Source organism: Saccopteryx leptura, chromosome 7, assembly GCF_036850995.1.
Source record: "Saccopteryx leptura isolate mSacLep1 chromosome 7, mSacLep1_pri_phased_curated, whole genome shotgun sequence".
Classification (NCBI taxonomy): Eukaryota; Metazoa; Chordata; class Mammalia; order Chiroptera; family Emballonuridae; genus Saccopteryx; species Saccopteryx leptura.
The window spans coordinates 57,820,479-57,845,584 of record NC_089509.1 but is presented as its reverse complement, the minus strand read 5'-3'; the positions used below and the strand labels follow the sequence as shown (position 1 = coordinate 57,845,584).

The window sequence follows — 25,106 nt, the reverse complement described above, 5'->3', positions numbered from 1 at the left end:
CATTAATTTTGTTTACCTTTTCAAAGAACCGGCTCTTGGTTACATTGATCTTTTGTATTGTTTCAGCCTCTATGTCATTTATTTCCACTCTGATCTTTATTATTTCCTTCCTTCTACTTCCTCTGAGCTTTGTTTTTTCTAGTTTCTTTAGGTGCAGGGTTAGTTTATTTGGGCTTTTAATTGCTTCTTAATGTATGCTTGTAATGCTATGAACTTTCCTCTCAGGACTACTTTTGCTGTGTCCCATAGACTTTGGGTGGTATGTTTTAATTTGTTTCAAGGACATTTTTTATTTCTTCCTTGATTTCATTGTTAACCCATTCGTTATTTAATAACATGCTATTTAGTCTCCAAGTGTTTGAATGTTTTTTAGATTTTCTACTGTAGTTGATTTCTAGTTTCATGCCACTGTGGTCAGAGAAGATGCTTGATATGATTTTAGTCTTCTTAAATTTATTGAGACTTGTTTTATGTCCTAACCTGTGGTATATTCTAGAAGATGTATCATAAGCACTTGAAAAGAATGTATATTCTGCTGCTTTGAGGTGAAAAGTTCTGAAGGTATCAGTTAAATCCAGTTTGATCTAGTGTGTCATTTGAAGCCTCTGTTTCTTTGTTGATTTTCTGTCTGGAGGATCGACCCATTGATTTTAGTGGGGTATTAAAATCCCCTACTATTATAGTATTGCTGTCAATCTCAGCCTTTATGTCTGTCAAAATTTGACAGGTGCTCCTATATTGGGTGCATAAATATTTACAATGGTTATATTCTCTTGTTGGATTGCTACCTTTATCATTATTTATTGACTTTCTTTGTCCCTTGCTTTCAGTTTATGTGTCTCTTTTGTTCTGAGGTGGGTCTCTTGTAGACAGCATATATACGAGTTTTGTTTTCTTACCCACGCAGCTACCCTATGTCTTTTGATTGGAGCATTTAATCCATTTACATTTAAAGTTATTATTGATATATACTTATTTATTGCCATTTTATGCTTTAAACCTACAGTCCTCTTTCTCTCAATTTCTTTATTCCTTTGCTCTTTTTATAGTAGCCCCCCACACCATTATTTAAATTTATTGATTTTAGTGAGGAAGGGGGAGAGAGAGACAGACAGACACAGGAACATCAATTATTCCTGTATGTGCCCTGACCAGGGATTGACAAAAGGTGAAAGATTTATATGATTTGAAGAGAAACAAGAGTATCTGACCAGGGACTGAACCAGCAACCTCTGCTCTAACCAACTGAGTTATGTGGCCAGTATACTAATGAACTTCTTTTAACCTTTTTTGCAAGGCAGGTAGGTCTACTGTCAACAAATTCCCTCAATTTTTGTTTGCAAAAGTTTGTATTCACTTTTGAAGGATAATTTCACAAGGCACAGAATTCTACGTTGGTGTTTTAACTATTTTTTTTTAGCGGGAGGGGTGGTGGTGGTGGTGGTGGTGGTGGTGGTGGAATAGAGATGGACAGACAGGAAGGGAGAGAGATGAGAAACATCAATTCTTTGTTGCATCACCTTAGTTGTTCATTGATTGCTTTCTCATATGTGCCTTGACCTGGGGGGGGGGGAGGCTATAGCTGAGCCAGTGACCCCTTGCTCAAGCCAGCGACCTTGGGCTGCTTCATGGGGTCGTATCTATGATCCCACACTCAAGCTGAGACCCCACGCTCAAGCTGGCCATCTTGGGGTTTCAAACCAGGGTGCCTGTGGTCCCGGGCCGATGCTCTATCCACTACACCACCACCTGGTCAAGCTCTCTTAACACTTTAATATTTCATTCTTCTTCTGAGTGAAGTTGAATGGTTTCTGAGAAGTTGAATATTGTTCTCATCTTTGCTAAAGTGTTTATTTCCTCTGACTTTATTTATTTATTTATTCATTTACTGATTTTTAGTGAAAGAGGAAAAGAGAGAGACAGGAATGTCTCTCTGCTCCTGTCTCTGCTCCTGTATGTTCCCCAACTGGGGACTGAACTGACAACCTCTGAGCTTCAGGATGATGCTCTCAGCAACTGAGCTATCTGGTCAGGGCACCTGTGACTTCTTTCAGGAGTTATCACTGATTTTCTATAGTTTTAAAACTATATGCCTGGCCCTGGCCGGTTGGCTCAGTGGTAGAGCGTTGGCCTGGCGTGCAGGAGTCCCGGGTTTGATTCCCGGCCAGGGCACACAGGAGAAGCGCCCATCTGCTTCTCCACCTCTCCCCCTCTCCTTCCTCTCTGTCTCTCTTTTCCCCTCCCACAGCCAAGGCTCCATTGGAGCAAAGTTGGTCCGGGCACTGAGGATGGCTCTGTGGCCTCTGCCTCAGGCGCTAGAATGGCTCTGGTTGCAACAGAGCGACACCCCAGATGGGCAGAGCATCGCCCCCTGGTGGGCGTGCCGGGTGGATCCTGGTAGGGCACATGCGGAAGTCTGTCTGACTGCCTCCCCGTTTCCAACTTCAGAAAAGTACAAAAAAAAACAACAATATGCCTCAATGCAGTTTTTTCTCTCTCTCTGAACTGAGAAGCAGGAAAGCAGACAAACAGACTCCTGCATGCGCCCAACTGGGATCCACCTGGCATGCCCACCAGGGGGCGATGCTCCGCCATCTGGGGCATTGTTCTGTTGCAACCAGAGCCATTCTAGTGCCTGAGGCAGAGGCCATAGAGCCAGCCTCAGCACCCAGGCCAACTCTGCTCCAATGGAGCCTTGGCTGCGGGAGGGGAAGAGAGATAGAAAGGAGAGGGGGAAGGGTGGAGAAGCTGATGGACGCCTTTCCTGTGTGCCGTGGCTGGGAATCTAACTTGGGACTTCCACATGCTGGGCCGACGCTCTACCACTGAGCCAACCAGCCAAGGCACCTCAGTGCAGTTTTTAATCTTATGTTTTCTAAACTTACTGGGTCTATGATTTGGTGTCTGACATGAGTTTGGGGGAAATTCTCAGTGAGTGAAAATTCCTTCATTTCGTCTTTTTGGTATTCCCAGTTCACGATACACCTTTTGTAGTTGTGTCACAGTTCTTGGATATTCTGTTCTGTTTTTGGATGTTTTTGTTTTTTCCTCCCCTTAGTCTTTTTTCTCTTGTTCAGTTTTGGAGGTTTCTAATGCGATATCTTAACACTCACAGGTTCTTTTCCTCAGCCATGTTCAGTCTACCACTAAGCCCATCAAAGGCATTCTTCATCTGTCCAGTGTTTTTATCTCTAGCATTTCTTTTGGTTCTTTCATAGCATTTCCATCCCTTTGCTTAGGTTGTCCATTTGTTTTACATGCTGCCTCCATTTGAGCCCTTAATGTATTGTCATAGTTTTTAGTTTTTGATCTGCTGATAATTCCAGCGTATCTGCCATATGTCATATGTCCCATATCCTCTGTCCCTTCCAAATGTGGTTTTTGATTTCTAGTGTGTTTTGTAACTTTTTCTGATAACCAGGTAAAAGGAATTGCTGTAAACAGGCCTTTATTAATGTCATGGCGAGGTGCGTGGGGAAGATAAGCATTTGATACTCCTGTGACTAGATCTCAGGAGTGATCCTGTGCCTCTGACCTGTGAATTACACATGTACTTCCCAGTCCCCTCTTCTCTTAGGTGGGACAGGATGGCTAGAGCGGGCTGGAGTTTGGTATTTCCCTTTCCCAGGCCAGGTCAGGCTCTGGTTCATTTCTCCTGAGGGCAGACCTTATTAAGTAAAACAATGGTCTGGCATATTTCAAAAGGGCTCCTTCCCCTCTCCTCCTGTCAGAACCACCAGGGGATTTTTCTCAGATAGTCACTGTGAGAAACTGGTAGAGACCCAAGAGGTAAAACTCACAAACAAGGCCCTGGCCGGTTGGCTCAGTGGTAGAGTCAGCCTGGCATGCAGGAGTCCTGGGTTTGATTCCCAGCCAGGGCACACAGGAGAGGCGCCCATCTGCTTCTCCACCCCTCCCCTCTCCTTCCTCTCTGTCTCTCTCTTCCCCTCCTGCAGCCAAGGCTCCATTGGAGCAAAGTTGGCCTGGGTGCTGAGGATGGTTCTGTGGCCTTTGCCTCAGGCCCTAGAATGGCTCTGGTTGCAGCAGAGCAATGCCCCAGATGGGCAGAGCATCACCCCCTGGTGGGCATGCCGGGTGGATCCTGGTCGGGCACATGCGGGAGTCTCTCTGACTGCCTCCTCATTTCCAACTTCGGAAAAATAAAATAAAAAACAACAAAAAAAACCCCTCACAAACAAAAGTGCCTCCCTTCTTCTCCCGCCTTCCCACATGACTGGGTCCCTCTGGAGTTTTTAACCCCGAGTTGTCCACACTGAAGCTCCGGCAATTTGTCAGTTACAGTCAGGTTCCCTATGCTGGCACGGGGGTCCACCGCAGTCACTGTTCCAGTCAGTTGTGATTCCCTGGCCTTGCCTGTCAGTCTCCAATTTGGGGGGCCACAGTTCGCCTGTGATCTACTTTCCTTATGGACCTAGGAGGAGTTACTGATCTTCGTTTACTTGCTATTAGGACAGAGTGGCAAGCTTCTTACATGCAGGACTGGAAATGATGTGTAGAATTCTTGGTTCAAAGTAATTTGCTTTGTCTTCATACATTATCATCAAAGAAAGGCCTGATACCAATAGTGTTAACTTACTTGCACACAACCTGTTTTTTGGCCTCTGGCTACTTTTAGAATTTATCCTTCATTACTGGTACTTCGAAAATTTACTTTTTAAAAATTTATATGTTTCTGTGCTGAAGGGAATGAACCTTTTTAACCCTGACTTTTCAGACCAAAGAAATCTATCCTACTCTACTTGTCTCTCTACATCCCCTCTTGTATCTCCTTCCTGTTCAGGTATTGGAATTGTTGAATTTATCCATGTATCTTTTAGCTTTTCTTGACATTTTCTCTACCTGTACTTCTCGGTTAAGGGAGACGTGCTTTGTGATCATCTTGCTTACAGCTTTGCTTTTCAGCTGTATTCCTCTACCATTCAGCCTGGTTTCTTTCCCCTCCTTAAATGGTTGTGATAGCTTCTTGCCCTTGGGATATGAAATAGACTTATTATGTTGTTGTTTTTGTGTGTGTATAGATTATTTTGTTTGGGCCTTTCATATACTGGCTTTCTTGAAATATTTTTATAATTCATAGTTGATTTGTTTAGTTGCTTATTTGATTGTTTGTTTTTTGAGAGCCTCTTTTTGTAGATGTTGTTTATCAAAGCCTGTGATGGGAAGTATGGGTCTTGTTGCCTGGTGAGGTTCTGTCAACATTTTGAATCTAGGTATAGGCTTCACTTCTCATCTTCAGGGTAAGCAAATTCCTGTGGGGCACTGCCTGCCTTTTCAGCTTCCGCAGCTTCACCCACTGTTGTGTCAAAGGCATAAACACCCCTTCTGCCTGCCCACGGCCCACGGTTGGGGGATGGGCTTGCTCAGCTCTTCGGAATCAGCTCCATAATAAATTACCCTGCCCATCACCTGTGGGCACCCTCCTGCTCTTTGCATCTATTGCTTCGGTGTTCCAATGCATTCCTTCCTTCTGTGTTGTGACTTCCTCATCTTATTTGCCTATACCTTTGATCCCACGTGCTTTCTATCTTTCTGGCATTCCTCAAAATTTCTATTTCATGACTAGCCCTCTCATTTTTCAGTGTTGTAGCAGGTTGTCTTATTTTTTTTCTGCATTAGCACATTATGGGATTTAGAGTGGAGAGGGATAGTAGATGCTTCTGTTCTGTCTGCCATCTTGATCTACCCTCACTAATACCACTTTAAGCAAACAGAACAAAAACTCTTTGCAGCCTTTTGTTCCAGTTCATTTCCTTGAAAAGAACAAATGTCGTGGCTGCAGGGATGGTCCTATATTTACAAAATGGGCTGTACCACTAGCCATTTACAGAATATTATTTATAAGGAATTATTGAAATATCAGCTTTCGCTTTTTTTTATAAATAAATTTTTATTAATTTTAATAGGGTGACATCAATAAATCAGGGTACATATATTCAAAGAAAACATGTCCAGGTTATCTTGTCATTCAATTCTGTTGCATACCCATCACCCAAAGTCAGATTGTCCTCCATCACCTTCTATCTAGTTTTCTTTGTGCCCCTCCCCCTCCCCCTCCCCCTCTTCTTTCTTCCCTCCCCCCGCCCCCCATAACCACCACTCTCTTGTCCATGTCTTTTAGTCTCATTTTTATGTCCTACCAATGTATGGAATCCTGCAGTTCTTGTTTTTTTCTGATTTACTTATTTCACGCCGTATAATGTTATCAAGATCCCACCTCTCTGCTTTCTTATTTATTTATTTATTTATTTTTATTTATTTTTTTTGTATTTTTCTGAAGCTGGAAACGGGGAGAGACAGTCAGACAGACTCCCGCATGCGCCCAACCGGGATCCACTCGGCACGCCCACCAGGGGGCGACGCTCTGCCCACCAGGGGGCAATGCTCTGCCCCTCCGGGGCATCGCTCTGTTGCGACCAGAGCCACTCTAGCGCCTGGGGCAGAGGCCAAGGAGCCATCCCCAGCGCCCGGGCCATCTTTGCTCCAATGGAGCCTTGCTGCGAGAGGGGAAGAGAGAGACAGAGAGGAAGGAGAGGGGGAGGGGTGGAGAAGCAGATGGGCGCCTCTCCTGTGTGCCCTGGCCGGGAATCGAACCCGGGACTTCTGCATGCCAGGCTGACACTCTACCACTGAGCCAACCGGCCAGGGCCCCTCTCTGCTTTCTTAACATGCACAATTTTATGATTGACCTGTCAACAGTAAAAAGCAATTCCTAGCAGTAAATACTCTTAGGGGTAATAAAAAAATACTAATAATCAGTTTTATTTGCATTGAGAAATTAGGGACCATGAAACTATCTTTAAAAGGATTCAGTTGGTCAGCATCATGGTGTTAAGACATTCCTTCCTTTTGTCCCCCATTAAACAACAAATTAAACATCAATCCACAAACAAAAGTACCATTGTGGGAGTTGTGGGAATGAAACCTGGGAGGAGTCTCACCGCCTAGCACCCAGTAATAGACCCTGGGACAGGCTGAGAGCCAGTGAAAATGCCCAAACTCTCTTGCCACAATCCGGAAGTACTGACCTAGGCAGATACACACAGATGACAGAGAATTTGGAGAAATCCAGACTTTCCAAAGGGTGATTCCAACACCCCATTAGAGCAGGAAAAATGTAGTCTGATTACAGTGGAGAGGGTAAGGGGAACTCTCCCAGTGCTGACCCTCAGCTCCTAGGCCGTGACCCCGCAGTGGCGGCCCATCCTGTGGGGACAGAAGAGTGGAGGGTTACTGCCCGGCCACTGCAGTGCTGGGAGACGCGGGTGGAGCAGTGGGATCCGTCCCATCAGCACCCAGCGCACTGAGGCAAGACCTCATGACTGAGGGGAGACTGGTAAAGAGGCAGATAATATCAAAGGGCATTAAAGAAATGAGGTTCCTCTGTCAAGATGACAGAGTAGGTAAACTCTGCTCATCGCATCGCATAATCACATCAAAAGTGCAACTAAATTACAGAACCATCACCATTCAGATTCATCTGAAGAGTAGCTGAAGAGAAGTGCTATCACTGAGAATAGAAGCCTTGTCAAGACTGAGAGGAGCCCTGGCCAGATGGCTCAGTTGGTTAGAGCATTTTTCTAAAGTACAGACGTTGCCAGTTCGATCCCTGTTCAGGGCACATACAGGAACAGATCGATGTTCCTCTCTCTCTATAATCAATTTAAAAAAAGAAAAAAAAAGACTGATAGGAGAAGTGATGACATGGAACAGGCAGGTTCCACACTCACAGCACGGCAAGAAAGAATTGGGAGGGAGGCCTTGAGAAGCGAGGTGGCGAGTATCTGTAGTCTGAGCGTCCTCTGTGGGGCCGGAGGAGCCCGAGCTCTCTTCCTCCGAGCCGCAGGGGCCAGGCCTGCTCAGACCTCAGCCTTCTCCAGGACCAACCCACCACAGGACGGCGTGGAATACAGCACATCCACCTGTCACCCAGCTGCCACTGGGCCTCGGGCAAGGTGTTACTATGTTAAAGGGGACGGACTGCAGACAGCTGCCCACACGGGCCTCCTGGCCCTCTCAGCGCTCACTTTTGCTGGGCTTCGTTATCTCAACTCCCAGGACGTGGGCGTCTGCAGAGCTGCTGGCACGCTGTGGAAGCTCGGGCCTTTCTGGCTTTACACCTGAGAACTGACCGTACACCTCTTTGCCTCTGCTCTGTCAGGCCATTCATCCCACAAGGAGGAAATAACATAAATCCATTGGTGAGGTAAATCTCTTAATCAACAGGTTAGTTTTAGAATTTAATCTATGAGGAAAAGGTTTGAGAGGAACTGAATACAAGAAATTGTGAGACTGAGTTCCAGAATCTGGTGAGTTAATGTCGTCCTCCAGCTTCTCATAAGACACACAGTATGATTGAACATTGCCTATAAACTTTCACATTTTAATTTATCATATTCTTAAAGGGAATTCAGCTTTATTACAATCGATACCTGAGTGGACTTCTATACTTGTCCTGGGAATGGTGGAGAAAGGGGAAAATGACTAATTCAATTAGTTCATGACAAGACTGCAGAACGTGGGCAGTACTTAGTGTTTGAAAACTTCCCTCCTTGTTCAGTTGATACCAGTCACACTGATGGTTATGGCTTTGGGAAACTTTAAGATAGGAAATGCTAGTATTTTATATCAGTGGTCCCCAACCCTTTTTGGTCCATGGACCAGTTTAATGTCAGAAAACATTTTCATGGACCAGCCTTTAGAGTGGGATGGATAAATGTATCACGTGACCGAGACAAGTTTCAAGAGTGAGTCTTAGACGGATGTAACAGAGGGAATCTGGTCATTTAAAAAAAATAAAACATCGTTCAGACTTAAATATAAATAAAACGGAAATAATGTAAGTTATTTATTCTTTCTCTGTGGACCGGTACCAGTCCGCGGCCCAGGGGTTGGGGACCACTTTTATAGATGACTAATTTCTAAATCCTGGGAAAAGAGCCTGGAGGGCTTCTGACTGTAGAGAAGTCCTGTAGAGGAAGAGGCCCCTTACAGATGTATCCAAATATCAATAGTACAGATTCTAAGACAGGGGTCCCCAAACTACGGTCCGCATACGGCCCCCTGAGGCCATTTATCCGCCCCTCCCGTACTTCCGGAAGGGGCACCTCTTTCATTGGTGGTCAGTGAGAGGAGCACATTGACCATCTCATTAGCCAAAAGCAGGCCCATAGTTCCCATTGAAATACTGGTCAGTTTGTTGATTTAAATTTACTTGTTCTTTATTTTAAATATTGTATTTGTTCCCATTTTATTTTACTTTAAAATAAGATATGTGCAGTGCGCATAGGGATTTTTTCATAGTTTTTTTTATAGTCTGGCCCTCCAACGGTCTGAGACAAGTGAACTGGCCCCCTGTGTAAAAAGTTTGGGGACTCCTGTTCTAAACTGAGGCTTAACCAACTCTAATGTGTTCATTTTGTTTGTTCTGAAATAATCTGTCCACAAATGTAAAACTTTAAGTAATAAATTGTTATTTTCCCATTGTGAGAATTCTATGAAAATAGTTTAAAAAAAAAAAAAAGAAATTCTGTATAATAAAAATGTATTCTACTCTTAAAAAAAAAGAATTGAGAGGGATATCCTGGCTGTGGACTGCCCCCTGAGGAGCAAGAGGTCATAGCCCAAACCAGGTTTCCCAGCTTGGGGTGCCAGGAAGAGAAGTCCCCATAAAACCTGGCTTTGAAAAAAGGTAGAGACGACATCTGAGCAAGTTGGAGGGCTGCTGGAGACCAAGCTGCTCCTCTGGAGGGGCTACGCCCGGACTAACTGGCTTACAAACTGAGTGACCCTAAGCCCAGTGCAGGGGCAGCAGCTCATAGAATAGGCATATGTGAGGAAGAGCTAAACTGTCCTCCTTTAGGTGAGGGCTGGAGGGGCAGAGGTTGGGGCAGCTCTCTCCTAGAAGGAAGTGCTGGCAGGGACCACTGTTCCTTTGTTGAACTCTTCCCACCAGCCAGACGGGCACAGGCAGGTGCCAAATCTGTGCTGTCCAGTAACCTGAATTACACAGTTCACGTGCATCCTGTTGGTCCTCTAAAATCCAGCCACACCTAATAGATAAAATGGCTACTCAGCTGCCATCTTGAGAACAATGCAGGCCCAAAGGAGGATGAAGGACAGGCTTACTTAGGAACCTGGCCCAAATCCCCCCTTGCAGTTGGTTGCTGATAGGGGATGGTTGAGTCAGGGTACAAACAGATTTTGAGGAGCTATGGTGCCACTCCAATCCACAGAGGAAACTGTCTTACCAGATGCAGCAACTTCAACTGCTTTTGCCCCAGGCCCTTTGATTATTCCAGGGGTCCCCAAACTTTTTACACAGGGGGCCAGTTCACTGTCCCTCAGACCATTGGAGGGCTGGACTATAAAAAAAAACTATGAACAAATCCCTATGCACATTGCACATATCTTATTTTAAAGTAAAAAAACAAACAAAACAGGAACAAATACAATATTTAAAATAAAGAACAAGTAAATTTAAATCAACAAACTGACCAGTATTTCAATGGGAACTATGCTCCTCTCACTGACCACCAATGAAAGAGGTGCTCCTTCTGAAAGTGCGGCGGGGCCGGATAAATGGCCTCAGGGGGGCGCATGCGGCCCCCGGGGCCGTAGTTTGGGGACCCCTGGATTATTCCATATAACCCTGTCCTATCCCTCCCTCGGGGCTGACACCCTTTGTTGGTTTCAGCCCGCTTGCACCCAGGTGCTTTTAAAATAAATTTCCTTTTTGAACACACTAGCCTCGAGTTTTCGGGTCAGCCCATGGTTTCTGCCTTTCACCACCCAGCTTGAGCCACTTGAGGCTGCTTTTCCACAGGAGCGGCCTATATCAGCTGATGCTATAGATTACTCCCAGATCTCTCAATGTTCCAAAAACACTAAACAAGCAGCAGCTGCCCTCGGAGTGTCCTATACCTTTGCTGAGCGGGTCCCACGCCCATCACAAATGCTAACTGGTCTCAATTTGCACTTAACTCCCATCAGGTGGCCCCAAGCCTGGCTTAAGTGGTGGCCATATTTGGCCTGAAACTTCAACTAAGTAGCTTCAACTAAGCAATCACAAGCCAGGTGCAAGTGAGAGCTTCGGTTCAGTGTAGCCTCTTAAGCTCATCTGAGCCCTGAACAGTGGCAGCTAACTGCAGATCACTTTGCGGCTGCTACTAGGCCAGGCACAAATGGCAGCCGACTTCGGCCGGCACCAGAGAGCCAGCCAAGAAGCTCTGGACCTAACACACCAGGTGGCCAGTTTTGGACAACAGAGCACTACCCAACCAGTTCCATAAACAACGTACCTGATGGACAGACTCAGCTGGCACCAGAGCCCCGTTAAAGCAACTCCTGCTCTATTGGTTCAACCCCTGCAAACAGCTCATCCACTGCAGCAACGCCCAGTCCTCACAGCCGTCAACCTGACAGTCAACCCCACCCACAGACGTGCCAACAACATCAAGGCCCATCTTTGAATAGATCTTTATTAGATCTTCCCTATTTTATTTCTTTGAAACCTATTTCATACAGGTTTTGTGGTCTGTCTCAACAGAGGAAGAAAACAAACAAACAAACCCTAAGTTAAGACTGGAAGGGAATCCTAAGTGGCCAAGTCAGAAAGCCTTGTGTGGTAAAACTGAAACCTTTGAATTTGTAAGGGTTGTTTTTAACCTTTACACAGCTGATAGAGCCTATAACTTAGGAGGTCCTGAAGAGAAATTACTGAACCTGTTGAAGGTTTTTACTCATCACCTACCATAACAGCAGTGCCTCCTATTTGTTATAGTGTATTTTCACATATATTTTGGTTTAATTTTGTAACAACCCTGTGAGGTGGTATATGAGAAACTAAGCTTACAGAGGTGAAGCTATTTGATCAAAGGTATGGTGAAGTTTCAAAACAAGTCGCCTCTGATTCCAAGATTCTTTAAACTGGAAATACAACTGCAGGACCACCACGTTTTGAAGGACTTTATCTACTAACAAAACATTAGGATTTAGCAACCAATCATTTCCTCTCAGTTGATATAATTCCAACTAATGCACATCATCTTGATATTCCATTAACCTTTTCCAGGTACTGATCTATGCGGATGTATTATTCCCATTATTCCTTTGTAACACTGATATTACTGCAGCATTCATTTTATAACAGTGAAGACAAAGGTCTAGAGCAGGGGTCTCAAATGCTCAATTGGTTTTAACAAGTCCGGTTTTGACTTATTTCTGGAAATCATTTTAGAGACAGTGAGACATCAGAGACGTGCCTATCCCAATGTGAGTTAGATAAAAGCTATCCCTGCAGGACTAAAGGCTTCCCCTAAGCCTGCAGCCACACACAGGTCCCCAAGGACCAAAGCTCTTCCTTCTAGTGATCATCTTCCTACAATAAACACGTTAGTCCCATGAGGGCTGACCCAAAGGAAGAGCACTACATAAGTTGTTAACAGTTGAATGACTGTTGTTCCTCAGATTTTGTGAAGTGACTAATTCCAGTTGTGTTACCATGTAGCTGGATTAGTCTGGAATCAAATTGGTTTTCTCTTTGTTTTGAAATAGGGGTTCCACTTTCTCTTTTCTAAAGATCTGGATATCACAATCCATGTTCTATATGTAGCTAACATAGGAGCAATGGCTTAGCATAGGCTGGAAATTCAGAGTGGGTGATTTTTTTTTCTATAAGCATAATTTGTGATTAGATCACAGAATAAGAGAAAGCATTCCTAGGAAAATATCCTTGATTAAGGGCAATTAGTATACAAATGATCAACAGATATATGAAAAGATGCTCATCTTCATTAACTATTAGAGAAATGCAAATCAAAACTACAATGAGATACCACCTCATACCTGTTAGATTGGCTATTATTAACAAGACTGGTGATAACAAGTGTTGAAGAGGCTACGGAGAAAAAGGAACCCTCATCCGCTGTTGGTGGGAATGCAAGTTAGTTCAACCATTATGGAAGAAAGTATGGTGGTTTGTCAAAAAATTAATAATAGCTCCAGTGGTGTTGTGGCCCTCGGAGACAAGACTGAGAGGAGGCCCGATAACGATGTCGGCGGCAGCTGTAGATGCCAGTAATGCTGCCCCCGTCGGGGTCCACAGAAATGAGTTTGGAGGAACTGAAGAAGATGACCAGAGAGGACTGGCGAAAGAAGAAGGAGCTAGAAGAACAGCGAAAACTGGGTAATGCTCCTGTCGAGGTTGATGAAGAAGGAAAAGACATCAACCCTCATATTCCTCAGTATATTTCTTCAGTGCCATGGTATATCGATCCTTCAAAAAGGCCCACTTTAAAGCACCAGAGACCACAACCAGAAAAACAAAAATGGTACAGCTCGTCTGGAGAATGGTACAACAGGGGAATAAAAGAGAATTCTGTAACTACTAAGTACCGCAAAGGAGCATGTGAAAATTGTGGGGCCACGACACACAAAAAGAAAGACTGCTTTGAGAGACCTAGGCGAGTTGGAGCAGAATTTACCGGAACTAACAGCTCCTGATGAACATGTCCAACCTCAGCTGATGTTTGACTATGACAGGAAGAGGGATCGGTGGAATGGCTACAATCCAGAAGAACACATGAAAATTGTAGAAGAATATGCCAAAGTTGATCTGGCAAAACGAACACTGAAAGCCCAGAAACTCCAAGAAGAATTAGCCTCAGGAACATTAGTGGAACAGGCTAATTCTCCAAAACACCAGTGGGGAGAAGAGGAACCAAATTCTCAGATGGAAAAAGATCATAATAGTGAAGATGAGGACGAAGATAAATATGCCGATGATGCTGACATGCCCGGCAGAACTTTGACTCTAAGAGACAGATTACCATTCGGAATCTCAGGATTCGAGAAGATACTGCAAAATATTTGCGGAATTTAGATCCAAATTCTGCTTACTATGATCCCAAAACGAGAGCGATGAGAGAGAATCCCTACGCCAATGCAGGAAAGAATCCCGATGAAGTGAGCTACGCAGGGGATAACTTTGTTAGGTACACGGGAGATACCATTTCAATGGCTCAGACACAATTGTTTGCGTGGGAAGCCTACGACAAGGGATCTGAGGTGCATCTGCAGGCCGATCCTGCCAAACTAGAGCTGTTGTATAAGTCCTTCAAAGTCAAAAAAGAAGACTTCAAGAAACAGCAGAAAGAAAGCATCCTGGAAAAGTAGGGTGGCCAAGAACATTTAGATGCCCCTTCAGCTGAATTGCTTCTAGCTCAGAAGGAAGACTATGTGGAGTATTCAAGACGTGGGACGGTCATCAAAGGGCAGGAGCGGGCTGTCGCCTGCTCTAAGTATGAGGAGGACATGAAGATCCACAATCACACGCATATCTGGGGATCTTACTGGAAGGAAGGCCGATGGGGATACAAGTGCTGTCACTCTTTCTTCAAGTATTCCTATTGTACTGGAGAAGCTGGGAAGGAGAGTGCTAATTCAGAGGAATGTATAGTGAATGATACAACCGGAGAAGAAGCCATGAAGAAACCTCAAACCCTCATGGAGATGCATCAGGAAAAACTAAAAGAGGAGAAGAAGAAGAGAAAGAAGCATCATCATCGAAAGAGCAGCTCAGATAGCAATGACAGAGAGAAGAAACACAAGAAACTGAAAAAGGCGCTGAATGCAGAGGAGGCCCACCTTCTTCACGTCCAGGAGCTCATGCAGGTTGATGAGAGGAAGCGGCCTTACAACTGCATCTATGAAACGTGGGAACCCACCGAGGAGGAAATGGAGGCTTACAGGATGAAGCATCAGAGGCCAGATGACCCCATGGCCTCTTTCCTTGGACAGTAGGGACCAGTCACAGACGGTTGCCCACAATAAACACAACAGACAAAAAAAAAAAAAAAAAAAAATTAATAATAGAACTACCATATGACCCAGCAAAACCTCTAATGGTTATCTACCCAAAAAACTTGAAAACACTGGTACGTAAAGATGCATGCACCCTCAAGTTCATCACAGTATTATTCACAGTGGCCAAGACATGGAAATAACCAAAGTGTCCCTCAATAGAGGATTGGAGAAAGATGTGGTACATATATACAACGGAATACTACTCAGCCATAAGAAATGATGACATAGTGACATTTACGACAACATGGATGGACCGTGATAATGTTATACTGAGTGAAGTAAGTAAATCAGAAAAAGCTGAGAACTGTATGATTTCACACATAGGTGGGATTTAAAACTGAGACTCATGGACATAGATAAAAGAGAAGTGGTTACCGGGGAAGGGGGATGTAAGGAAAGGGGCAGAGGGGAGGGAAAGGTGTAAAGAGGGACAAATATAAGGTGACGAAAAATGATTTGACTTTGGGTGATGGGTATACAACATAATCAACAGTTCAAATGCTATAGAAATGTTACCTAAAACCTATGTACTCTTCTTACTGATCAATGTCATCCTGTTAAATTTAATTTTCTAAATAAAATAAAATAAAATGGCAATTAATATTTCCCCCTCAGTTTACTGCTACCCCTAAATATTGGAGGGCTCAAATTATGATGTGATTTCTTAGAATTAAAAAATGCTGGCCGGTTAGCTCAGTCAGATAAGAGTATCATCCAGAAACACCAAGGTTCCCCTGGTGAGGGCACATGTGGGAAGCGACCAGTGAATGCACAACTAAGTGGAACAACAAATGAACGCTTCTCTCTCTCCCTCTCTGTCTCTCTAAAATCAATAATAAAAAAATTAAAAGAAAAAATTTGACTACCAAGCCACTTAATCCTTAGAAGATCTTGTTACATTGCACAGATGGCTACACAAAATAGTCTCCATTCTAGTATTAAAAAAATAAATAAAACAAAAATCCTTATTTCTGTGGTAATTTATAATTTGCGAACATCTTCACATTCAAAACATCACATGTAACTTTTACAGAAAGCAAATATTTTCCACACCTAACAGATAAAAATACTGATCCTTGTTCTCAGGTGACATTACTGGTAACGAGGGTATCAGGAAAATAGAACTTGGCTCTCTCAAACCTGATGTTCTTTTTCTCATATACCAGGCTGCCCTAAGAATAGGGGATTTTGTTTTATTTCCATAACTTTGTTCAGAAAAAAAGTTTTAAAATTTAGTACAAAAATTCACAAAAGATAAAATTTCTTGCCATCAACGCCCTACCGGTACTACACCTGGTATCTGGAGCTACACAGTCAGGTCTCTGCATGTTCGCAACACGTGTGTGCTACACCCTACACAATCACTGCCCCACAGCTTTCTGACCAAATCAAGGACATTAAAAGAGAAGCAGAATAATATGTTACCAGAGACCTGAATAAATGACCTCACAAAGTGAAAGAGCCCTTTCTGAAAGCTTTCCTGAGTGCAAGCTGTTCCATCCTCTGACTGGGAGCTGGTAATGGAATAGTAAGAAGCCAAAACTGAGATTCCTGCTATGAAACTAACAACACAAAATACTGTCATTTTAGAAAAGTTTGTAAAAGATTGCTGATTGGCTGTGTTGAAACTATCAGTGTCTAGAAGCTACATACTGAAAACTTAAATACCTGAAATCTATTCGAACTTGAAGAAGTTGGAAAATTGTGAACAGGAAATTGTGGCAGGCAGAAAAAGAATCTATAAACCTAAAATCCAACAAAAGGGTTGAGAGCAATGGCCTATTGAAAAAAGCATTACAATTATATGAGTAGCCAAAGTATTCCTGTTGGCATTTTGGTTAGGATTGTAAGATTCTTTTTCTAAAATGTATTTTTTGTATGTGAATAGAACTTAAAAAATATAGTACACTAAGTATAAGCAAATTGCCTTTTGGAGGCAGTAAGATTGAAGAAATTGGTTAAAAAATGTTAATTGTAATCATCTACTGCAAAAAAATAATGAATGTGGGTCTCCATTCCTTCTTGCCTTTGGGCGATTTCCTCCAGTAGCATTAGAAGCCCCCAGAATCTGTAAGCCAGATCTTTAAGTAAACAATTTCCCAGCATTTTTTAATGAGTCAAAAGTGACTTCCAGGTATTTTCCCCAAACCTGTAAGGTCCTTAGTTGCCTAGAAATCAGCAAGATGATAGCAGAAAAGCAAATTCCATTCTTGCCTCTATGCAGCTGGGGGGAAAAAATCTCAATATGAACCCCATCACTAAATCATCAAATGGTGCAAAGGCAATGGCTTTTTACTTTACCCTAGACTTATGAACAAGATTCGGACATGGCACCACCACCTTGGATGCAATGTCATATTTTATTATGTTTTGAGAGAGAGGGACAAAAAGGACAGACAGGGAGAGAGATGAGAAGCATTAATTCTTTGTTGCAGCACCTTAGTTGTCCCACGATTGCTTTCTCATATGTGCCTTGACCTGAGGACTCCAGCCCAACCAGTGACCCCTTGCTCAAGCCAGCTCATGGGGTCATGTCTATGATCCCATGCTCAAGCCGGCGACTCTGTGCTCAAGCCAGATGAGCCTGTACTCAAGCCAGCAACTTCAGGGTTTCGAACCCGGGTACTCAGCAGCCCAAGCCAACACTATCCACTGTGCCACTGCCTGGTCAGGCAGCAATGTCATGTTTAAACAACTTTGTTCTCACAGCCACTGAGCAGTTCAAGTTGTAACTGAAGCTCCATTCTCTCTGATATACACCTAATTGTATGCCTTTTTCTATTTAGAAAATTTTACAATAATAATGTTAAAATATAGGGATTGTGAAAAGACTTTTTTTTTTTTGACAGAGACAGAGAGAGTCAGAGAGAGGGATAGATAGGGACAGACAGGAAGGGAGAGAGATGAGAAGCATCAATTCTTCATTGTGGCACGTTAGTTGTTGATAGCTTTCTCATATGTGCCTTGACTGTGGGGCTGCAGCAGACCAAGTAACCCCTTGCTCAAGCCAGTGACCTTAGGCTCAAGCTGGCTACCTTGGGGTTTCGAACCTGCATCCTCTGCATCCCAGTCCAACGCTCTATCCACTGCACTACCGCCTGGTCAGGCGGAAAAGACATTTTAAAATATACTGCCCAACAGAATGGACATGAAAAAATCATATGCTTCACACCAGATTTTAATTCATTCTAGCCCTTCCCTTCCATATGGTCAAGTGGTAGAGATTAGTTTATCAGGACTAGTAAAAAACAGATTGAATCAATATTCTTACAATATTAAAAGAGTAGGATTATCCTTAACACTATTTTTGGTTTCCTCTAAATATTAAGCCACCCATTCTTCCAAGATTCAGTAGATCAGCATTACTGCAACAAGATTTTTATATATAGATTTTCTAAACGTTATAAGGAACTGGATTTATAAACAGGAGAATAACTTCTACGAATAAATTATGTTTAATGGTTTAAATACCAAAAAATAAGTTTCTGAGATTTACTGCAAATTAATTATTATCTGTAAAAACTGACTATTCTTTAACACAAACAAGGATAAGCACAATTTTTTCTCATTCAAAAAGAGAATAACCAGCCATGACTAATTGGCTCAGTAGTAGAGTGTTGGCCTGGCATGTGAATGCCCTGGGTTCAATTCCTGGTTAGGATACAGAGGAAAGTGACCATCTGCTTCTCCACCCCTCCACCATCTCTCTCTCTCTCTCTGTCTTTCTCTCCCACAGCTATGGCTCCATTAGTTTGAATGCATTGGCCCTGGGCACTGAGGATGGCTCTGTGGAGCTTCTACCTCAGGTGCTAAAAATAGTTCAGTTGCGAGCATGGGCCCAGATGGGCAGAGCATTAGCTCCAGGCAGGGGTTCCCTGGTGGATCCTGGGTAGGGTGCATGTGGGAGTCTCTCCCCTCCTCTCACCTGGAAAAAAAGAATGACTGACTGACTGAATAAATAAATAAATAAAATAGAATAACAAAATAAGAAAAACAAAATTAGCCAGAAAGCTATGGCTTGTTTTCTACTTGGGCGGGGGGGGGGGGGGGGGGGAGTATATATATATATATATATATATATATATATATATATGTATTTGTAAATATATAAATATAAAAATATATATATATAACTAGTAAAAAATAAGGTACATTTCCATAACTGAATATTCTTCATGTTAAAAAGGTTTTCATTTCTGAAAGTGTAAAAGAGCTGTGCTATACTCTTCTATTCAACTTAATCTGTCAAAAGATTTTACATCAATATTGACAGTCTCAGTACTTTCTATTTTGCTATCATATAGTTAACCTTAAAAGGAATTCTTCACATTAAATTCATGTGTCCATAAAAATGTAGACAAGTTAAATGAGTAAAGGTGTGTAGTGGACTTTTGGGAGGGAAGGGGAAGAAGTTACTCTCCCAATGCAAAAACTCCTTGGTGATAAGTTTTTTGCAAATACCAATTTATTTTTTTCACAATTGAACACATCAACTTGAGTCCAATGTGCATTTGATTTACCACACCTCTTGATTTACAACCTTAGTTATAATTATGTTTTCCCTTTTTCCAGTCATTTTTACAAACTGAGGGCAAAAATATAATAGCTATTATAGTGATTATATGAATTTTCCTATACAAAGACTATGTGACCCTGCTGAAATTGAACTTTTGACTCAGACATTGCTACCATGAGAAAACTTGAAAATGTTTGCCTGCTGATACAAAAAAACTGATCTTTGGTATATAATAGGTGATTATGGGTGTCTGTTTATGAAAACTGAATATATAAAAAAGGAGAAATGGAGAATCGCCTATAATTATAATAATTTTAGACTGAAAGGCAATTTAGCATCTAATCCAAACTTAATTTCTAGATTAAAATATTTGGCACAGACAGATGGAAAGATTTGGCTAAAATCACACTCCTCATGAGTGCCAGAGCTGGAACCAGAGTTGCATTTAATATTCTTGGTCAATTATTTCCTTATATTATAAAATACTTCTAGTTAAAAAGTTTTATTATTTGGAAATTTATCTCCCAAGAGATCTTTGTTAGAATAATTTTCAAAAAAACAACAAACCAAACAAAAATGTTCAAAGTCTGATTGCTATTCTTCCTTCCTATTTCATCTTCTGTTGAATAAATGGTGGGTTCAACTTTAGAACAACAAAAGGTCAAGATTAGGGAAATAGACAATTAAAGTGGATAAAATCAAGATCTGATCATAATCCTTTTTTCTAGTCCTGAAATAGATTGATTTTGACACTAAGTCTTAGATATTTGTCACTTACCTTTCAGACTTGTTGACAAAGTTGTGGTGACAGACCTCAAGATATAAAGTTGATTCAATGACCAAGTTCATTTGAGCATTTTTCCTTCATGGCTACAGCAAACATGAAATCAATTTCTCTCAAAGGAGGTTTTAGTTTCAGAGATTTCACATATACAGTGAGCTCAATCAGTGAAAATAATAGGCAGCTTTCTGTTTATTCTTTGAACTAAATATATCTTAAATGGAAAGAAAATGAAGTAAAGCAAAATGTTAATCTAGGAAAAATATTTTTTACTGACATTATCTAAATATCAGTTCATAATGAATTGGGAGATCTACAGTATATACTGTATGGTATATTTAAGGCACAAAGCATTACACTTGAAGTGGTTGCATACAACAGCAGCAGCTTAAAGAAAAACATAAAAATAAGACACTTTTATAAGAGACAGTAAAATTAAAATGTGAGGAGTAAATCAAAATGAAAATTTGAAAAGTTAAACCATATTTGTTTTTATTTATAGATAGATATCACATGAATTATAAAGAAGAAAAAGGATATTAGAATGTAAATTGGACAGATGTATGCATGCTATGGCTAAGATAAATGTTCCTAAATGTTATAGTTGGTGAGAACTTTATCAGTAAAACAGGGAATTATGATTATTTAAAAATATGCAGAGCTTACTTAATCTGTGCTTTAGAAATAACTGTATATAGTGTAATAAGTTGAAAAGAATTCAAAAGAATAACTAATACCAAATATACATCTGTGTATAAGAATTTAAAAAATGCTGCATTCAGTAAAGTCAATCAGCTGTATTAAAAATGACACAAATCCAAGATGCATGTCATATATAAAAAGGGACATTGTATGATATGCTTGCTGCATCAAATCCATGGTTTAATCCATGAAATTTACTTTTAATTATCATCTAGACAGAAGCATGCAAATAGTCTTAGGATCTACTTAGAGTCTTCTCCACATCTGCTAAGGCTACTAGACTCATTCCAGGAGCTAAGCAGGTATTCGGGCAGCGGCTTCCTCTTCTGCATCAGCTCGGTTTGCATTAATTTCTGCAAGTGTTCGGCTGAACCGTGCCCATTCATCATTCCGGGGGACAGCAATCTGCTGTTAAAAGAAAGACAATGTTTCATTCATACTGAAATAAAAGATTTACTCACTATTATTCAGTTTGTTTTCAAATAACTTTTCCATTAAAAAGTAGTAACTAGCCCTGGACGGTTGTATCAGTGGTAAAGCATAGGCTTGGCACCTGGTATGTCCCAGCTTCGATTCCCAGTCAGGGAACACAGAAGAAGTGACTATCTGCTTCTTCACTACTCCCCTTCCACTCCTGCAGCCATGGCTCAGATGGTTCGAGCAAGCTGGCCCCCAGCACTGAGGTTGGCTTTGTGGCACTAAAAATAGCTCGACTGCTGAGGACTGGAGCAATGGCCGAGATGGGCAGAGCATTGCCCAGTATGAGGCTTGCCAGGTGGATCCGGGTCTGGAAGAATGTGGGAATCTCTCTCTCTACTTCCCCTCCTCTCACTTAAGAATAATAATAAAAAAAGTAATAATTGACCTGAATGACCAAAAGACAGTGTTTGTGAAGGATGTTGTGATAGCCTCAGAAATGATTTTGCTATTCCATAAGAAATGATGACATTAGATCATTTACAGCAAAATGGTGGAATCTTGATAACATTATACGAAGTGAAATAAGTAAATCAGAAAAAACCAGGAACTGCATTTTTCCATACGTAGGTGGGACATAAAAGTGAGACTATGAGACATTGATAAGAGTGTGGTGGTTATGGGGGGAGGGGGGAGAGGGAGAGGGAAAGGGGGAGGGGGAGGGCACAAAGAAAACTAGATAGAAGGTGACAGAGGACAATCTGACTTTGGGTGATGGGTATGCAACATAATTGAACGACAAGATAACCTGGACTTGTTATCTTTGAATATATGTATCCTGATTTATTGATGTCGCCCCATTAAAAAAAAAAAAAAAAAAAAAAAAAAAGAAGCATGTAATGACGGCAAAAAAAAGAAAAAAAAGAAATGAGTTTGCTATTATCACCATCAGTGTGAGAGAAAATAACAATGAGGTTCTATAACTACAACTCGTATGCACTATCTCATAAATTTTGCTGGTAGGGGGTAATATCTTAATTTACTATTATTTTTTACTTCTTGTACCATTCCTAGTACAAAACAGTTTCAAAAGAGCTGGTTTCTTATAAGTATTAAGTTTTATTTGGAGCATAGGATAACCTTTCTTGATCACAAGGTATGCTGCTTCTTCCCAGCCCAGTGATGTACCCACAGCACAATTGCAGAAAAGGCTTGTGATGCTTTTGCCTCAATGAAGCAGTCCAATGACTAAACATTTTTGATAATTGTTATTATAATACTGGAGGAATGTGGCATTGCCATATTAGGAACATTCCATTCACTGTTGCAAATGGATGTACCTGCTTCTAAAATGAAATTAGGTTAGACAGTGATATCCAACCTATTGTGGTAGCTACTAGCTACATGTGACTATTTAATTTACTTAAAATTAAATAAAATTTAAAATTCAGTTCTTTGGTTGTACCAGCCATATTTTAAGTGCTCAAGAGCCCTATGTGGCTAGTGGCTATGATACTAGACAGTATGGATACAAAGCAATTTCATTTGTGCAGACAGTTCAATTGGCTACTCTAAATGATTCAATCTTCTTCTCTCCAGATCCAACTTCTAGAAGTCTTGTGGTGTCCAGAGGATGAGAATCATAAAGCATAATAAAAGGAGTGACTAAAGTACGAGCCAGGACAGAAAAAAAAGGAAATCACTCCTAGGCAGTGATTTATAACTGATTAGTGCCAACCCAAGCACTAACGATGAGAGAACTGCAACTCATCCTGTTGGAGTGAATCGTAATGATTCTGCAACAAACCTCAAGAGTCAAGATTCACATTTCACAATATCTTCAGATAACTCTCAAAAAATATCACTTGTGATTTCTACTATTTGGCCCAAACAAATCTACAAATACAAAAAATAAAATCTTATCTCAATATCAATTCTGTAAAACTCCAAAGTGCAACTCTAACTCCAAACTTCTTATTCTGCCTTAAGAATTTCTAGCTTCCAGCAATGCATTCTTCAAGAAATAAGGTACTTCCAACATTCTACTCTTAAAATCTGTTGTATGGGGACACAGGACATCCAGTTTAGAAAGAAAATTAATCTTAAGCATCATTCCTATGGTGGAAAGTATTGTCTTTACAACCATATAGTTTCTACAATTCATGAACCTCAAAGACTAGTTTTAGCCATGAAGAGAGCATTACTATTTTGTGAAAGATAAATAGATGTGTCAAAATTATAGGCAGCCAGCCCCATACCTCTCCCACATCATATATAACAATCTGTCCTTCAGAATCACCCACGGCAATCTCTCTTCCAGAATGGGTCCATCTTACACGATTAAGAGCAGGATTACCCTCCACAGAAATGCTGGCAGTTGGCACCTAAAATCATTTAAAATACAGTGAAGTGTTAAAAGTTTCATCAAAATTTCTATAAACATGTAAAACAGTAATTCTTCTTTCTTTAAATCTGGCTACATCTTTAAAGACAAAGATGAAAATAGAGATTTTTCCCAACTTTCTTCCTGTTCAGTGATACATTATGAATGACCATTATAGTCAATCCTTGAAAATGGTTTGGGAAAATAACTTAAGTACTTATATAAGAAATTCTCACATGACTGGATACATCATTTTGAAAGATCCTCTCTTTAATAAAGCATTCTTCGTTGTTTTAACTTCTTTAACAAGTCAAGCTGTTTGAAAATAGATGGCAAAAACCCTATTTTAAAGAAACATTTCAAAGCCCTCATAAACAGATTATGGTTCAATTTTAGAGGACAGGAATTACTTTTGTAGCTTGCATCTCTGACAACTGAAACTTGTGATTTGATCCACAGTTCCTGGAAACAGTTCATACTGAAGGTACAGTATGGGTTTTTCCAAAGTCCCTTGTTAGCATGAACTGTCTAATGCAGGGAGAACGATGGCACCTACACAATAGTAGCAGTCCCTTGTAATCTGACCACATCTCCCCTATGCCGAAGAAAAAGAGATTAACTTCCCAAATGCAGAGCAAACACTCAATGTTTGACTCAGACGAGAGCACAATAAAATTTTTTTTTTCTTTTCCAAGGGAGAGGAGGGGAAATAGACTTCCACATGCACTCGGACTGGGATCTACCTGGTAGCCCCCATCTGGGACCAATGTCTGCCCATCTGGGGTCACGCTTGCAACCAAGCTATTTTTAGTGCCAGAGGCAGAGTCTCCATGGAGCCATCCATGCCTAGGGCTGATGCACTCAAACCAATTGAGCCATGGCTATGGGACAGGACGAGAGAGAGAGAAGGGGAGAGGGAGAGGTGGAGAAGCAAACAGTCACTTCTCTTGTGTTCCCTGACTGGGATTCGAACCCAGGACATCTACACACTGGGTCAATGTTCTACCATTGAGCCAACTGGCCAGGGCCACAATAAAATTTTTTTCAAATTTGAAATCTGACAAAAAATAATCCTTCTAATTGACACCAGTCATCCCCTAATGATAAATTTAACCCCCTAGAATGCTAAAATTGTTACAGAGAAAAATATAAATAAAGGTGCATTTTTTAAGTTAATGATTATAGGAGAGATTAAAATTTAATTGTAACCACAAATCTCTAACATCAAAACCCACACTAAGAAAATAAAATTGGTACCATTCCCATAACCAGCAATGTGTAATCAAGTGCAATCATGTAGCTAGAGCTGAATAGTTTTTCCTACCAGTTTTTTTTTTCCCCCCTAAAGTTAGAAGCAGGGAGGCAGTCAGACAGACTCCTGCATGCGCCTGACTGGGATCCACCCAGCATGCCCACCAGGGGGC

General features: G+C 41.4%; 1 protein-coding gene and 1 pseudogene across 5 annotated transcripts in view; one reads left to right on the top strand and one right to left on the bottom strand.

Moving 5' to 3' along the window:
- Positions 1-13,070: 13,070 nt before the first annotated feature.
- LOC136378449 (pre-mRNA-splicing factor SLU7 pseudogene) lies at positions 13,071-14,856 on the top strand (annotated as a pseudogene).
- A 5,790-nt stretch (positions 14,857-20,646) lies between these two features.
- Positions 20,647-25,106, bottom strand: part of DYNC1I2 (dynein cytoplasmic 1 intermediate chain 2) — a 60,960-nt gene continuing 56,500 nt past the window's right edge. For 3 of the 5 annotated variants that reach the window (XM_066346584.1, XM_066346583.1, XM_066346586.1), the window contains 2 exons: positions 23,558-23,683; positions 20,647-21,290 (listed from right to left, as the gene is read on the bottom strand). In XM_066346584.1, the coding sequence (XP_066202681.1) occupies positions 21,177-21,290; positions 23,558-23,683 (240 nt within the window). In that variant the 3' untranslated portion in view covers positions 20,647-21,176. The remainder of the gene's footprint in view (positions 21,291-23,557; positions 23,684-25,106) is intronic. The other 2 variants (XM_066346585.1, XM_066346588.1) reach the window with 1 other exon arrangement.